The 16,793-nt window shown below is 36.1% G+C and overlaps 3 protein-coding genes across 3 annotated transcripts; 1 reads left to right on the forward strand and 2 right to left on the reverse strand.

The window, feature by feature from the left end:
- Nucleotides 1-170: 170 nt before the first annotated feature.
- On the reverse strand, nt 171-7,447 carry LOC114544646 (type I inositol 3,4-bisphosphate 4-phosphatase-like; the record flags this gene model as incomplete). The annotated part of the gene is made up of 15 exons (XM_028563227.1): nt 7,282-7,447; nt 4,755-4,883; nt 4,287-4,395; nt 4,096-4,142; nt 3,856-3,910; nt 3,551-3,611; nt 3,200-3,332; nt 2,828-2,880; nt 2,607-2,694; nt 2,347-2,474; nt 2,058-2,126; nt 1,494-1,617; nt 838-905; nt 556-602; nt 171-311 (listed from the first exon to the last, which is right to left on the reverse strand). Coding segments are annotated over exons 1-15 (1,418 nt in total), but the record flags the coding sequence as incomplete, so codon positions are not given.
- A 217-nt stretch (nt 7,448-7,664) lies between these two features.
- LOC114544648 lies at nt 7,665-8,649 on the forward strand. Its single transcript, XM_028563229.1, has 2 exons — nt 7,665-8,050; nt 8,279-8,649. The coding sequence occupies exons 1-2, from the start codon at nt 7,676-7,678 to the stop codon at nt 8,522-8,524; spliced, it is 621 nt and encodes a 206-aa protein (XP_028419030.1). The 5' UTR covers nt 7,665-7,675; the 3' UTR covers nt 8,525-8,649.
- A 2,422-nt stretch (nt 8,650-11,071) lies between these two features.
- On the reverse strand, nt 11,072-15,114 carry LOC114544647. The gene is made up of 12 exons (XM_028563228.1): nt 14,190-15,114; nt 13,879-13,942; nt 13,703-13,750; nt 13,376-13,430; nt 13,152-13,270; nt 12,939-13,055; nt 12,754-12,833; nt 12,531-12,580; nt 12,378-12,385; nt 12,175-12,261; nt 11,901-11,975; nt 11,072-11,296 (listed from the first exon to the last, which is right to left on the reverse strand). Exons 2-12 carry the CDS (start codon nt 13,888-13,890, stop codon nt 11,072-11,074), a joined length of 876 nt encoding a protein of 291 aa, XP_028419029.1. The 5' UTR covers nt 13,891-13,942; nt 14,190-15,114.
- Nucleotides 15,115-16,793: the final 1,679 nt, after the last annotated feature.

Consider the following 16,793-nt stretch of genomic DNA (forward strand, 5'->3'; position numbering starts at 1 on the left):
GCGATCTTTGAAGATACTACGTATACAAGATAATAAGGTGTTTCAATTTAAAAAAACATGCACCCCGCTTTAAACGAGGTTACTGAGTGATACTGTGTAATTATACAAGATCTTTCAATGGTTTTTATCATACATGAATGGGGATGTACGGTATAAATCATTACAGTCACCTTTCAGCTAAAGTCGCATGTTCGTTGATCCCTTGAGTGAAAATAACTGGAGAAACTTGTATTAATTTTCCTTCTTGCAATTCTTTGGGTAAATAACAGAAATATTCTGTTTCGAGGAGTATGGTAACATGAATATTAGCCCTTGAAAAAAGATACACAAATATATGTACTATATATGCAACGGTATCCATGCACCTGTTTTATTAACAGGCAAAAAGAAATCGTCAGGGAGTTTAATAATTAGCATGATACTAAAGGCCCTGTTACACAGTGCAATTTTTCCTGCAACTTGCAATGCAATTCTTCTTTGAGAGATGTAAATTTGGATACTACCAAACATAGCCTTAAAGCCGTATGATATCGTGCGCTTGCAATTGTATTATACCTTGTTCCAGTGACGTAGGGAATCGTTTCGTTATCAGAGCAAGCGAACTGAAAAAAAAGATGATGAAAAGTTCGCTTAAGGAAATATAAAGAAAGATATAAGAGTTAAAGACTTGGTCAACACATTGCATAATGACGCTGTTTTCTGGACTAGCTTTCTTGTTATCGCCAAAATAAGCCCATGAGGAATCTTCATTCTTTAACCTCACGTTATCCCTTGTCCCTTTACTGCATCCTAATAAAGTGCGCTTGTAAATGATCAGTCACATTTATGGTAAAGAACCTTAAATTTGACACATGAAAGATCGCGTATTGCAATGGACATGTCTTCTAACATTCCCATTTCATCACCTAAAAATAGAAATATTAAAAACGATTTAGGCGTAAAACAGACCACAACATGCAGACGCTTGCATGGTCGCAATGTTGAAGTGTATGCAAAATACTGAAACCAGGATCGCTAAATAGCAAATACTAGAACAAAATGCGTTATATAGTCACGGATATTTTGCACCCAGTTTGAAATTTAGCTTTAATCAGCCTTCGCTGAGTTTGTCCAGTGCGAATTTGCATGTGTCAATAACTTGAATTGCTAAAACATGCAGTGTAAATCGCAAGGAACACCCTTCTTATATATCTCCACGCAGAGGTAAAAAAATAGACAGAAAGAGTTCCATGCACCGTAAGTGCAGAAACTTCGTATTAAACAAATATACGTGCTGGTAAAATGTAAGTGTACTCAGAAACAAATTAGATTTTGCGCGGTCAACGCTGATATTATTGAAATTCGATGCCAATGGAAGAATTTTCTTCCCACAGAAATTACGACTACACATGCATGAAGTTACGATTAATTTCGGTTACACTCGTGCATGTACATTCGCAAGAAAAGAAATAAAAACATAGATATACTTTCCTTTCTTAATTCTAATAACTAACCGTAAGTACTCAGAAGACATTCAAATTCAGCAAGAACACCAATCTCACAAAGTTGTTTCATGAAACTTGCGTCAAATAGTGATGTGTAAATTTTAGCTTCAAATCCACAAATGAGTGCCGTTACCTTAAAACGTTACCATAAAACGGTTTAATTTATATCACCCTTGATCTACTATATATAAAAATAAACTCAACAAGACGCCTGCTCAAAGCGTTCACTCCGCCTGCATGCCAACTGATGAACATAAGTCATCCGTGGACCGTGTAACCCAGGGGCTTCTCGGTCAAAAATGAAGTTGTTTTGGGTTACCTGTAGAAATGCCAACTTCTGTCGCCCAAAACGACGAAAAGGAAAAAAGACCATGGCATTTTAAGACTCCGCTGCGCATACGCAGGCGGAGTAATAACGTAACCTATATATTGCCCACTAGCTGATACAAAATAAAATCAGATCTATACATTGCTTTTCAATTTAGAAATCCCTGACATGACTATTCTTATTACATTAAAGGGGGCCAGTCGAAGATTCTTCGCATGACAGAGTTTATACATTGAATAACTTACTGCCTGTGAAAGACAAATATCGCGACGTTGACGGAGGTCTTGCATAGTCTGGGCATGACGCGATTCTTCCTGAATAAAATAATAAATATTTCCAAAAGTTTATTTAAGAGAAGATGTCGCTATAACCTTTGCCAGGTATTACACATGCAAACACAATACAAATATATATGCCACAAAAATATATGGAAATTAGAGACGAAAGATTTTTCTATTATAATGTTAATACGCATTATATCTTATCTCCCTCTGCATGGGGCTTACAGTAACTTGTGTCGATAACTTTACTGACCTGAAGTAGAACGAAAATCATTCCCAAATTTAATTTCTTAATAAGAGCGTCAACAAAATAGTAAACATCATCTACCACGGAATCCAAAGTCTTCTCTCCTATCGTTCGCCAACTTTTCTTTGCTAAGTCTAAGATAAAACGTAGTTTATAGCTACTAGCTTACAAAACAACTCACTCAAAAACGCTTGATCCCAATTGGACAACTCTATTATGACACTTTGAAAGTAAAGGAATTTCGTGAGGCTATACGGAAAACCTACCATTCAAAATTAGCGGACTTTCTTTATTCAATTCATTAATCATTTTTAGAATCTGCGCCACTGAACTTTCAATAGAATTACGCAGAACCTATCGAAGAGTAATTTACATGAAAAACGTCCGATTTATTCTCTTCCTATATCCAATCAGTCGGTTTATTTGTGCCAAGCCAAGTTATTCAGTTTATTTGCGGTCAGTCTGCATGTTAGTGAATCAAAAATACCTGGCATTCGGGGTCATCGGCATCCTCCGATTCAGGTTGAAAATCATTTAGGCCTAAAGAATATATGAAAATTTATTACTTAAGTTAGGTACTACATTACCACTGCTTGGTCATTTACTGAATGTGACTTTCTCCCATGCAAGATGATCTCATTTTCAACCCACGCATGCATCTCGTAATCCCGATAACTATTTCTAGTCTATTCCAATTTGCTCCGCATTCGCCAAGTTAAGTTAATCCATGCATATACACACAGTTAGGGACATGTGGGATAAAGGTGATATAAAATATATAGGGTGATAAAAATTATCCCACACATATACCACAAAACGAATTACGAAATCTTATATATAGGAAATACGTTCATTCTACCTTTGTATGTGTATTTCTCACCATATTCTTCACGAGAAGTTGAAGCCGTGGATGGAATTGGACGGGATGTACTCAACGAAACAAGAGAATCGATGATAAACGTCATTTCATAGTATTTTAGAAGATCGTTCACCTACATGAGAAGTTCAATGGGAAATACATGAAAAGCATGCATGGGAAATAAAAAAACAAGGTTAAGACACAAAACCATTATTATCGGATCATTACTCAAGTTTTGTTTTAAAATGGTCGTGTCTCGAGGCGTCTCGCCGTTGTACAAAAGCAGATCAACTTGCCAGGTTCACAAGAAATAACCGAAGAGGTATATTCTTGGTCTTTGGTATAACTCACCTTTTCGTGCAACTTTGTTGAGAGTTCGATGACCTCCTCCAAGTTGTTATTGGCTAAAGCGCTAAAATGATGACAAGCGTAGGACAGCTGATTATATATAAATAATTTGTAGATAAAATATGCTCACAATGAGCATACAAATGATGTAGTATTTGTTTAAACCGCAAATAGGAAGCCACTTGCATGCGAATAGCGGCCCTGTATGTCATAGTTCCATGCCCGATCCTGCAACGGAGGCGCTGGCGCTATGCGTTACTTGGGCAGATAAAAAACAGCAGTACTTATATCGGAATCATATTTTATACCTTTTAAAATTTTTACATATATCCTTAAATGCATGTTTCAACAGTTCCAGTTCAACTAAAAAAGTGTACAAAGAAATTTATTTGTTATGAGAATGCAGCATATTATTGAAGATACATGAATTAATGGTAATTAATTAATATTGCGATTGCGTCATGTGTTTGGCTTCGATTTTATCCTTTAACCCTTATTATTAAAAATATCAGTAAAAATCAAAACATAAATAACGGACAATCCCTTACTTCTTTTATTCTTAGCTCGGTTTGCTCTGTTGTCACCTCCACTTTGCCTGAACATAAACCCAAACAGAGAGATGCAGAGAGTGTTATTACGCCAAAACAAGATGGTAAGCTAGTCAAAGATCTTCGCGCATGCGTTATACACACACTACACGTTTTACGAATCGGAAGTAAAGCAAGGTGTTTTTACGTACGTAAAATAAGCTTCTCTCAGGTTTCCTAGAAGTCTTCTCAACCCTCCTTTACTGTACTTCATTGAATGAGCCGATGGAGCCCCAAACGTAACCACATCATAGCCTTGTTCTAAATAAAGACATTGGCGAAAAAAATAAGTGAAACGCTCTTTCGATGATTACATCATTAATACATTTGGTTTTGGGAGTCCTTCTATATTGGATTGAGAGACAATCACACTCAAACTCATCGAGTCAAAGATCTACATCACGCCGTATCGATTGCATATATATAAGAGCTTGACTTTCAGTGTCGACCCTTAATCCCTTGTGATTCATGAGAGCGAGGCCCAAATTACGTGATCATCGAAGAAATGCATTAAATGTTGGAATGTTTGTAAAAATATTTTAGGTATACAATATTGCTATAACAGTATATTGCTATCAGGCCGGATATACTGAGCAAAATATAGGAGAAAAAATTAATACCATTCGTCCCATCTATGACTTTAAGTCTTTGCAAATGTAAGTTTGTTGTAACAAACGCCAAGGTCTTGTCCGTCTTCAGGCTGCTTGGTTTAAAATTACGCCAAGATGACACCCCTACATCTTGCCTTTCTGAAAAAATCCAATAAATTCAATACGTCGTAAATTAGGACGAAGAAGAGAATTTTCAACTATCAGGAGTGAATGGGAAGCGAGCGTTACACGCTTTCGTTTGCCCGTCAGTTACGCCTGGATTTTCTCCGCTACTCAGCAAGGAGCTCTCTACAGGTCATGTTCAACATCGCATGGTGAACACGTAATGGATGTGATATTGTGACATTACACTGATGACAGCATGTGGACAGAGTTGCAAAAAAGCTGCGGGTACGCGGGTACCACCCGGAGGAAGGTTTGCTTTGAATGAGGTTTGTGAGGAAGGTTAAAAGTTGAGCACTCTCATTGATCACATGCATGTACCAAAAAAACAAATATTTGTTTATGCTGGTTGCCACTTGACTCACGGCATGACGTAACGTCATTTTGAGCTAGGAAGGTTTTCAAAACTTGAAATCCTACCGGAGGAAGGTTGAACTCTTTTGCAACTCTGCATGTGGAATAGGTAATTGGGGGTGGTAGCTACATGTGACCAACATTGTATGCATGGTCATTCCTCAACATTTATTAAAATGGCAATATGACAAAAGAATATGAAATTTAAAAGTAAGTGTTTCTATTATTACTGCAAGTGATCAAATTTTCGCACCTCTCAAATTATTCAGATGACGAAATGATGCAGTATAATTACTGACTAATTTAAAATGGTTGTCGAGAATTTCCTGACGCACATTGTCCCAATCCGAGTTTAACTATGAATTGAAATTTAAAACATCAACGTTAAGAGCGAAGATAACCTGATAAATCATAAAAAAATTGCTTATATTATAGGTACTCCAGACCCTACAGTTTCGTGTTTTACTAAAACTACCAGACATTTCGAAAATTTAAATTTTCCCGACTGAAAGGGTTTTAAAAAACACATTTATATATTTTGAAATAGGGAAATTTCATTTTGAGCGAACCATGCAATTTGTACCAAATAATCATGAAAACTTGTAATGAATAATATGTAATATTGACAAGAGGGCTCAGACAAACTTCAGACAGATACTGGACTTTGCCTCGCAATTATAATATATATAGATCAGACTATCCGCGCATCCTATGAAGAAAACCTGTCGGGTTAGCGTCAGAAATTAGATTTCAAACATAAGACCAGTGAAATGAATATGACAGTTATTTATTACAGTTCACTGCATGAGACACATAAGCATGGGTCAAAATTGAGCCCGCCATGCATGCAATTAATGAAAATAATCACACTGCTAACTGTGGGAAAATACAAGTTGTCGATATGGCACTTACGTCGCCAAGATTATTTAAGTCTAAAATCTTTTGCTTTTCTTCAGATATGAAAACCTTCCTGTAAGAGGCAATAAGAGATTATGATCGCTGTTCACGATTGCACAATTCTTTTAATCATTGCATTATTAACTATAAGCAGTGCAGTTTCATGCATTAAAAAAGTTAGTCAATTCTTTCACATTTCGTCATGAAGTTGCATGCGTGTGTGATAGCCCTATAATGCAACGTAGAATAGATGTGGATATGTATAAGATAGACATGTGGAGTATTATTAGTGGCTAAACCTCCTCCCGATAATTAGTTAAGCTGCTCAGTTCGCGCAATAAGGGAAAATATTAAATTTGTTTTACATTTTACGTTTTAAAAAAGGTTTATTTATATTGTTATTATATCGGCTCATCAATGAGTATAGTAAATTTAGGTTTGTTTTTTTGTATATTTATGGTAATTTTGTATTTTGTATATTTATGGCATTCATGGTAATGTTTTTATGAGACAAAAGAGGAGAAAGATTTCATCATTTGAAATACAAATAACACTCGCAGTAAGGTTTTACAAGATAGACTCTTGAAGAACACCTGCGATCATATGCCTGGGCTAGTCAAGTATAGTCAAGAATGGAAATGGGCTCCATGGAGTTGATAAATTGTATCGTCTATCGATCTATAAAGAAGGCTTAAAAGAGATATTACGTAGCAATAGGCCGGGATAGTTTTAGTTTAACAATATTGCCTTTCAGCCCCTCAGAGCAATGCCGAACATAACAGGATGTCTCTTTCTTTATTTGCAAATTTATAATCCGTGTAAACAATGGTACGTAAACGCAATGAATCCGCTTATTCAGCTCAACGTTCATGCATCTCTTGGCAAATGAGTAATTAGTATTAATATAATAACAATATTAATACAAACATGCGGGTCGATTAAAATATCAACAAAATATCCAGATAGGACATTTATTTTAGCCTGTTATTGAACATTTTTCTTGTATGTTCACTGGAGCTGAGTTCCCCATTCTCGTAAAAATTTTGCATATGTTTGACTGATGGTCTTTGTTTGATGTGTGAAAAACAAGACACTCCACTTCGTGAGAAGGCTCCTCAAATACCTTCATATAATGAGGCTTCATTAATCATATACTTAATCCTAAACAATTCATATTGTTTAGAAATTATGACTTTTTCATGAGCAATATCACAAAGCAGTATTACACAATAGTTGAAACCAGCGTACACACTCAGGATTCCGTTCAAATTTTGCTGATGTAACGGCATTTATTCCTACATACGTCATCAGTCGCGCAGGCATCCAAATGTCGCAGAAATAGGGGACAACAGGAAAGATGAAACGGAAATATTATTTGTAATTAAAATGAAGTGAACTCATTCATCCATGCAAATCACTGAGTGATATTGGCATGTACAAAAGGTCCATATATACCTCGTGTATATAAGAACAGAAAAAGGTGCAGGGGTTCAGTTGACCAGATCTAGAGTTGGACAATGGCAGCCTTTCGCTCCAAAACTCTTCTGTTCGCTTTGCTGACAGTTGTTCTATTGGTTTGCACCCGTGGTGAGAGTTATGACTTCAAAGACGAAGCAGAAGGTTTACCATCGGAAAACGAATGGTCGAATATTGACGAAGAGTACCAAGAAGATCATATACGAGTGACACCAAGTTTGATTCAACCATCACGGACAGCAGCAGGCGTTCAGCAAACTCCAACACCACGAGCAACGCCTACTTTGGGCTTTAGCACAACACGAAGGCTCAGGTTTCGAAGGTTCAGATCAAGACGAGCAACGTCAAGAAGAATAACAAGAATAACAAGACCACCAAGACCCACAAGAAGGCCAAGACCTACTTTCCGGCCGAGTGTGAGTTATGCGATGTTATTATAAGCCATGCAGTTAGACTGTTAGAGTTAAATCTCTCGTAAACATTATTTGTGCATGCTTTCAACGATAGCCTTATTTATCGCCTATAATGGCGAATAACCCTAAGTATCTCTATATTTTCATATTAAATACTATATGCAATCATTGCAATGCATGCGTGTCTTTAATAAACAAAAAATAACCCAAAAATATTTAATCTTCTTTCAGGTTTGTCCATTTGACTGTGGTCTAACGTGCGTGGTTCCTAGGCGAACGATCTTCCAGCAAAGTTATGTTTGTGTTTTACCAATCTATACTGGTTGTCAACGGTGCTGCGCAACATATGCTTCATGTCGTAGATCAAATATTCCTCAATGGATATGTTACCAACGGGCATTGGATTGTGTTTGTGGTTACAGATCACGTTATAGAAATATAGATGCTATGGGCGTAGATGTATCGGGAAATTATTAGGCTAAATATCTTTTGAACTGCGTGCATACATAACTAATATTCATGCATTTATATAGTCACTGGGAACTTCTAGAATTCTTTTTGCAATAAATGATAAAGTGTTAAAATAATAAACATGCAGAAAAACAAAAGTGTTTTTGTCTTGGTAATTATTCATTTAGAACAATTTGGGATACCTTAGACTTAGCTAGTCCGAACTTATACGAACACATCCAGGCCGAATAGTGAAAAGTTTCAATACGACACAAGGGAGCAGGCCAAGCAAAGTTTATGCACTCCTCTAAATAATATCCGCCAAATTTGCAAGGCAATTACTAATATCCATGTCTCACTATTGTTGTTTTTGTTAAAGACTCGTTCACAATTGCTGCCATCATCGATTATCTTCCTGATAGATGCTAAAGAATAGAGTCATGAATGTCCAAATAAAGTAACCTATTTCTTAGACCACAGTTAATAAAATATACATGGTTGAAGACTAAATTAAAGTATAATACAACTCATTTCTCACAACAACTTCGTTCCTTTCTCGTCACGTGTCTATATTGTATTTGAGCCAAATTTACCAATGGCATTTGTCTTGCTAAGCTCCTCAACCTTGACTTGAAAATATTTTAATTATAAGATTGCTATTGGTTTATCTGTCCAAAATACAATAGACACGTGATGAGAAAGGTACATTTTTTTGCATAAATCTACCTCAACATAGTTAATGAGTTGTATTGCAGTTTTATGTCGTCTCCTCATTCTTAACTATTTCCTAGTTTGCCTCCGTAAAAGCCCCTGAATACTGCTACAATGCCATATAATGTCATGCATAATTAAAATTTCAAACAAAACCGCCATTACCCTGCAAAGTCGACTGCAATGAAATCAGAGAGACACGTCGTAAGGCATATAGCTATAGGAGCCCTGCTGCATGCATATATTCCGTGGTTTTGAGCAGGTAGAGATTCATGATATTTTGTATCAAACAACAAGAAAGCATGAAAAACACGATCACTAAATTAACGAATAAATTTCGTGGTTTAGGCCAGGCCATATGTTAATATTACTATTGCCACAAGTATATCTAATTAACAATTAGATTACGAGCTCGAGATTTCGGGCTTCGCCCTCATCAACTATCACCTCATAGAAATTGAGAGCAAGTAATCTAATTGTTTTAGTAGAATCAGTTCATCCTCAATCAAGTTCATCCTCAGAAACCTCAGAAAACCGCGAGCCGGAGGCCATTTTTCTAAAAAATACGCCAGAAATGCGACTGTTTGCGTACTCGCTATCTATCAACAATTAGATAGCGAGTAGAGTAGCCAATCAAATTTCAGCATTTGCAATAGTATGCTAGTATGATTCTACTAATACAGATTATACAGTTATAATAATAATGACTGCATGCAATGGAAACAACGATAATCACAATGGTAATAATGACTTTTAGTTATTTGCGTTCTTGAAAGGTATTATTTCATCATCTTCGGACGTCTAAGACGTTCAAGGTCACATTTACAGACAGTGATATAGATATAGTATAGAGAAAGGTCTTTATGATGCAGCAGACATCCCCTACTCTATAAGAAAACTTGAAAATAAGGAGCGGATGCTTACGGCAGCTAATAAAAAAACGTTTTGACGCACACGAAATGACATTTTTATATTGCCCTTTGCTGATTATGATTGTTCTCTTCCTGACAACCACGAAAGCCAATGCTTAAAATATAGTGACATTCATGCATGCAAAACATCAAAATCGCAATCTGAAGATATATTGAATTTTGTAAACGAAAGTGCGCAACCAGTAGTCAGGGATGAATATATGTGTGACACTGTGTCTCACTTGCATACACTTCAGTAATGGTTTGTTTCAATAAAGATATTCATTATATTACTTGGATCTATGAAATGCTTAATTCCAAATTTTGCAAAAAGCAAAAAAGATGCTTTTTAAAACGACCTAGCAATTGAAAAAGCTTCTTTATACGCTGTTTCATTCCAGTGAAGATTAAGACTTTGTTGAGTTTTTTCGAGAAGTTGCATGGCATGCATCCTGCCAACAGACACTCTTTAAATAAGTTTGAAAGTCTGGCACATGAAATGAAAAAGGAAGACGGTAACCTAAAGCATCTTTGTAATGAAATAGGTATCATGGGCGTTGACAATCATGGCCCGAAGGGCGAAATCTCATATAAAAGTTGAAATAGTGCATGTATAGTTGTAATACCAGCTGCTCGGCAGGGGATTAAGGCAATGGCATTATACCACAAGATTCACTCGAAAAGTATTCTGTTCGCGTTATTGCTAATTTTCTTGCTGCCATGTACATATGGTGAGAATTATGATGTTTTCGAAGACGAAGCTGAAATAGCATCAGATAACAAACTAATCGATATATCATCAGAAAACGAAGGTGACGAGCCATCAGAAAACAAATTTTTAAGAATAGGAGATGTGTACCGAGCAGATTTTGGACCATGGCGAGTGACACCAACACCCAGAATTGATGTTAGCCTCATTTCAAAATCAACAGCTGCTAGAGCACAGATTTCTTCAACGAAACAAGGCGAATAAAGGCAACACCATCAGCGGTCTTCCTGACCGTTCAACAAACACCAACAGAAAAACACCAACACCACCACGACAAACAACGCGTTTTGTCTTCCGTACAACCCGACGTATCAGGCAATATCGCACTACCAGGCGACCATTGAGTTTTACATCAAGACGACCTCGAAGCACGTCCAGACCACAAAATGTAAGACAATAAAAATGATACTATTATATTGTGGTAATAAATTTTTCGTGCAACGATGGCGTTTTCCCAATTCACATATATGTATACACTCCTTGAAATACTAAAAAATCATTCTCATGCGTCCATGACTGCAATGAAGAAGTGCACTGTTTTTGAATCCATTTTAAAATCATTATAAATATTTTTTAGTTACAGATCAATCAGCTGATTTTGTCGTGGAAACAGTCCCGCTGAATAACCCTAATATACGACTCAAGAACTTGCTATATGACTCATTAACTTGTAGAAACATCCGTGCATGCATGCATGGTTTAAACATATTATCAATAAAAATATGCGCATGCATGCCTCATCAATAGAAATAAAATACGAATACGTATATTTTTTCTTACTGTTTCTACCTATACTTTCTTTTTCTCGTATCAATTTCTGAAGTTTGATCTCGACGCATATTATATGATTCAGATTATAAATTTGAAATTATATCGCGGTATTTAAGCATTTGCAAAAAGGTAAACATTTTAACGTATTATATAGTCGGTAAACTATAGGTAACGACATTTTAGTTCGAGACGAAAACTAATCATTTTACTAAATGAAATATCATATTTACTCATGACTTACAGTAATTGTTGAGGAATTCTGAACGTCAGAAAGCTTTCGCCCATCATATCCACAAACTTCACCTCTGTACCCAAGCTAAAAAGTATCGAATTGACTTTTCAACCCATTATGATGACGCGATCTTTCGTTGCAGTAAAACCACATGCAATACTTACATTGTAGGAAATCTAAATGATCTTTGTAACATATTGTCGAATTTCGGTCTATATAGAAGATGAAAAAAACACCAATAATAACCGGGCGTCACTCTCCTTGATCTATCTTCCTAAGGCACCCTATAACACAACTGCTTCAAACGATTATCGTTTACGCACTTGTTTATTGAGCCACATCTTGGTCTGAACGTTCCATCAGTGTCCGCCTGAAAATAGGTGAAAAATCTTATTTCAAAGATTAAAAAAATACAATCATTAATACTTGACCAATCTTTCAAGGATGCATAATACAATCTATATTACAATAACCTTATATACCTACCAAAGTATCTTGAACAGTTTCAACCTAAAATACATGCATTATAGTATGACATTTTGTTGTGTTAGTTAGAAAGATTTCTCAGTTAAAAGAAAGAAAGATCTTTGATCTTTTGATCTTTGATCTTTAGATCTATTTTGATAAAAATTATTTTACCTTCCAGCCTAAATGTTATTGTCCCTGAGGCCGTTGGAGAGTCCAAGCCACTAAAACAGACAACATTTCGAAATTGTCATGACATTTTGAAACTGTTGACCGCGGAAACATGTAAAGGGTCCGAAAAAAGAAACATGCATGTTATAAAGGGTACACTAGTATTTGTTTATATATCATCCAATATTTATTCTCTGCTTCTCGGAAAGCATAATGATGAACTCACGTAAGAGAAAGTTGAATTTTCTGATTCGTGGAATCCAATATATCCTTGATTGTACAAACTGCCTGACCCAAATGAGTCATCTAAAAAATTCATCTCACTTGAAGAAGAACCCTGACGTTTTGTGCAATAAGACGATTTGTTTGAAGTTAAAAAATTACATACACTATATTTAGTGAACTACTTGCCTCTTCTTTATCTCGGTCGCGAACATCAAAGACAGCAAGTTTTAGTCTTGTTACCTCACTGTAATTTCCACCAGAAGGTATGCTTATAGTCGTCAAGAAATATGGGTGACGTTTTTGCTAAAACACAAGAAAATCCAACATGCACACGGAAAATTGGACAAAAACAGTATTGGATAAAAATCGCCTCAACAGGTCCTGATCATGCTGTAATACCTCTATTATTTCAGTCTGTGCAAGTCTGGACCAAGTTGCTCCAGGAGGGGTCATAGTACTAACAACTATAACTGCATTTGGATATTTATTCTCCACAGTTGGTTTTAGATCATTGCAAGCTGTGTAATAAATTGACAATATTTAGCTTTACTTAACATATTGTTCAGAATGAGTTTTTCAAAATTCTATACATGCTCGAAAGTTATAATTTACATGAACATTACCCATGCTTATTTCCAGCAACGGAGGTTTGTGAAGCGGTTTTGGTGGTTTTGGAGGCTAAAATTGCACGAAAAAATGTGATAAATTCCGCCGCAAACACGTGAGAGCAACTTCCTGAAGCAACCACTCCGTGAGGCTGCCACTATATGTGCACTATATGTTTTCTCATCGACGCAAAGTTTCCGCCAACTAGAGCTGGCGCGGGCGTATCAATCGATAATGCCGACCAGGTTGTTCACTTGTTGAAGCATTAAGAGGCCGGTGGTTAACCTGGTACCTCAGAGTATAAAGATGGGCACAGGTATATACTTACGTAAACAAATGCTTACCTCGCTGTCGTTATCATCACGAAATGGATGGTTATGCGGTAACGGGTGCTAAAATTAACAAGGGCAGTTTGCAATCCAACGGATATATGCATAATAACTAGCTGTGGATAGACTTGACTTCCCATCCCACAGTTCATGCCCATGCCCAACACGATATTGTTTATAATATTGTTTACCTCACCAGTCATCTCGGTAATCTGTTCACATAGTTTTTGTAATTTTTCTTTAAGCTTTTCGTAGCTGCAAGAATCAATCATCATTATATATACTGCATAGTCATGTAAGCTACGGTTCAATGAAAACTTAAAGGCTCGTTTACACTTGCGATTTTTGCTGCGATTTTGTGTGATTTTCTTCTTTTGATAGATGTGAACGAGTAATTAGTTACGAATGTTCTGGTGTATAAAAGCTCTTATTTGAACATCAGTAACTTATCACTCGTTTACATCCATCAAAAGACAAAATCGCATATAGCCTTAACACTAACCTTGCATTTTTTATATGTTTATTCCAGTCGTTATACTCAGCTTCGGAATTCGCCGCAAAATGGTAATGCTGTCCTTCGTCTTGTCTGTCGAACACTAGAAAATAGTAAGCCTCCAAAAATAAGAGCCGCCGTTCTTATAATTAAAATTAATTATTAGTGATGTGAGCAACGTGATGTGACTGATGCAGTTCACCTCCAGGCCCTTCTTAAGACAACTATAGCTATTACTAGAATCCCCCAGAGTTCGTCTTGCCAAAGTTGGTCATGATAAGTGTCAGTAATTGACATTTTTAATATTCGATGATGAATTTTATCCACCTTTAACAGTATCAACACTATACCGAATTAAGTATACCATGCATTTACACTTCATATAAACAGAATGCTGGAGGTAGTAAAAGTTCGTGGATATAAAGAGCTATACATAATTTTTATTTCGAAGCCCCGCCCAAAAATGCTCATGAAAATATCGTGATGAGGGAATTAAACTAATCAAAAGTTAACTCGTTTGTTGAACGTGACACGGTGCGACTTATTAATTACTGAATGAGGTCAAACATGATATGAAAAATAATCAATTTCAACGTTTAGTCTATAATTATTTGACGAACAGATCGTTAGTTTAATGAGGCTATGTGTTCGTTGTTGCATTGTGCATGTGCATGACGACATTTGGCGACGACCTCAATCACATGGTAGTGAAACGTAGCGCAAAACGTTTGTTTCCTGGGCACTTAGTTCGAACTGATAGGATAGAACTGATGATAGATAAAAAATAGCCTTTGCATCGTCGTTTGGAGTTAAAAAAATATCGTATTTTGCATATCTGTTTATCTTTTCCTTCTCCTGAAAGCCTGGTCTGTCATGACGGCAGGCCGGCATTACGATGAAAACAGAATATCACATTTTCACAAATTTTACTGATAAGAATGTGAACACATGGCGCGACATGATGGCGGCTACCTCAAGTCACGTGGACGAGTTTGTAATCTCAAAAGTACACATTTTTTTTGAAATGCAAATTTGGGACTTGAGGAAAAACTAGTAATATCTTTTGATTAATTATATTAGACCCATCAATATACAGCCAATCTTTAAAACGTAAAAGCTTGATGTTATGGGAATACGTGAAATCCATATTATAGAAGTAGTGATGTTTCAAAGACAGCCGGAGAGACATGTATAGATGGCATTTCCATATCAATATTGTCATATTTGCCAAGAGTCATTACGTCTTTATCTCATTTTTCTATTTAACCATCTGGCACTTAGTCTTAGATGATAGGCCAAATAAAACAAAAATTATTCCAGGCTATCAAAAGTCAGTTTAAGCAATTATAGAGCTCTTGAAATGAAGAAACATGACGCGAAACGAAACGTCTACAACACCAACTGCAGAATTTGAAAAATATTTGGAATATTGCGTTTGGGAGAATTTAAAGTTGTTACTTGTCACTGGCTTTCATTGCCGGCCATGCTATATCAACCATGTCGTCTGTTTAACTTACAATTTCATACAAACGCTCTTGATAATAGTTCTCAACTATCTAGCTATCCATGCGTTTTGGAAATCGCCGCAGTTAAAACGGAAAACTTCGTTTTTCGTTGTAATGGTTTTATCTTCAAACGACTTAGCAGCTGGACTCATTGCAGAACCGCTGTTTTTGCTACATCTGAGCAGGGAAATACGTGGAAATGAAAGATGTTTTAATGTCATGATGAGCAACCTAGCAATTGAAATACTTGTGTCTGCATCAGTTGTCACATTTTTGGCTCTAAATTTTGAAATATATTTGTCAGTCATACATCCAGTTTTTCATAGGGAAAAAGTAACGAATAGACGTATTTTCAAAATCGTTTTAATCCTTTGGTTTGTCCATTCGTTACGAGCCTACTTTTTTATATATTTCATCGATCAAGGAACAGTGAAAGTAATACAAACCGTATTTATAACACTAACTATGCTAGCAATGGTTTTTATGCATACAAGAATTTTTTTGGCAGTATATAACAGACGTAGGATTGACGTTATCACTGGTCGTGCAAACATTAAACGTCGAAAGGCTTTTCTGCAAGGAATACGCGATGCTAAACATGCTTTTTTGTTTTTTTGTACATTCAGTTGCTATCTGCCTTTCTGCCATTGAGGTTAGCTTGACGCCAAAAGCAACGTTTAAAGCAATCATTTTAAGTTCTTGGAGTACGACACTCATTTTCTCACTATCAGTTCTTAATTCCATCTTGTTCTATTGGCGCAAAGTTATTGCGGAAAGAAGCATTACGTTGTCTTCGAATAAAATTTTCACACTGATATTTAAAATACAAAGTAGTATACTCATGTAAGATATTTTGAACGTAGCATTTTAACCTATTCATATTTTCAATGTAATAATATTATGTAATGATATTTGAAATATTGGTGACAACGCGGGTCACATCAGCAAGACGAGTCTGAGGTCATTAATTAACCACCAATAATATGCAAATATTCATTCTCTTCTTTCAAAATATATTTACGAGAATATAAGAGTTCTGTATAACTATCATTAATTTTGCAGAAAGGCTGTTTGCATAATCAGATCGCAAGTTGTGCAGTTTGATTTT

Source organism: Dendronephthya gigantea, unplaced genomic scaffold (genome assembly GCF_004324835.1).
Source record: "Dendronephthya gigantea isolate DGI-Jeju-01 unplaced genomic scaffold, DenGig_1.0 000892F, whole genome shotgun sequence".
Classification (NCBI taxonomy): Eukaryota; Metazoa; Cnidaria; class Anthozoa; order Malacalcyonacea; family Nephtheidae; genus Dendronephthya; species Dendronephthya gigantea.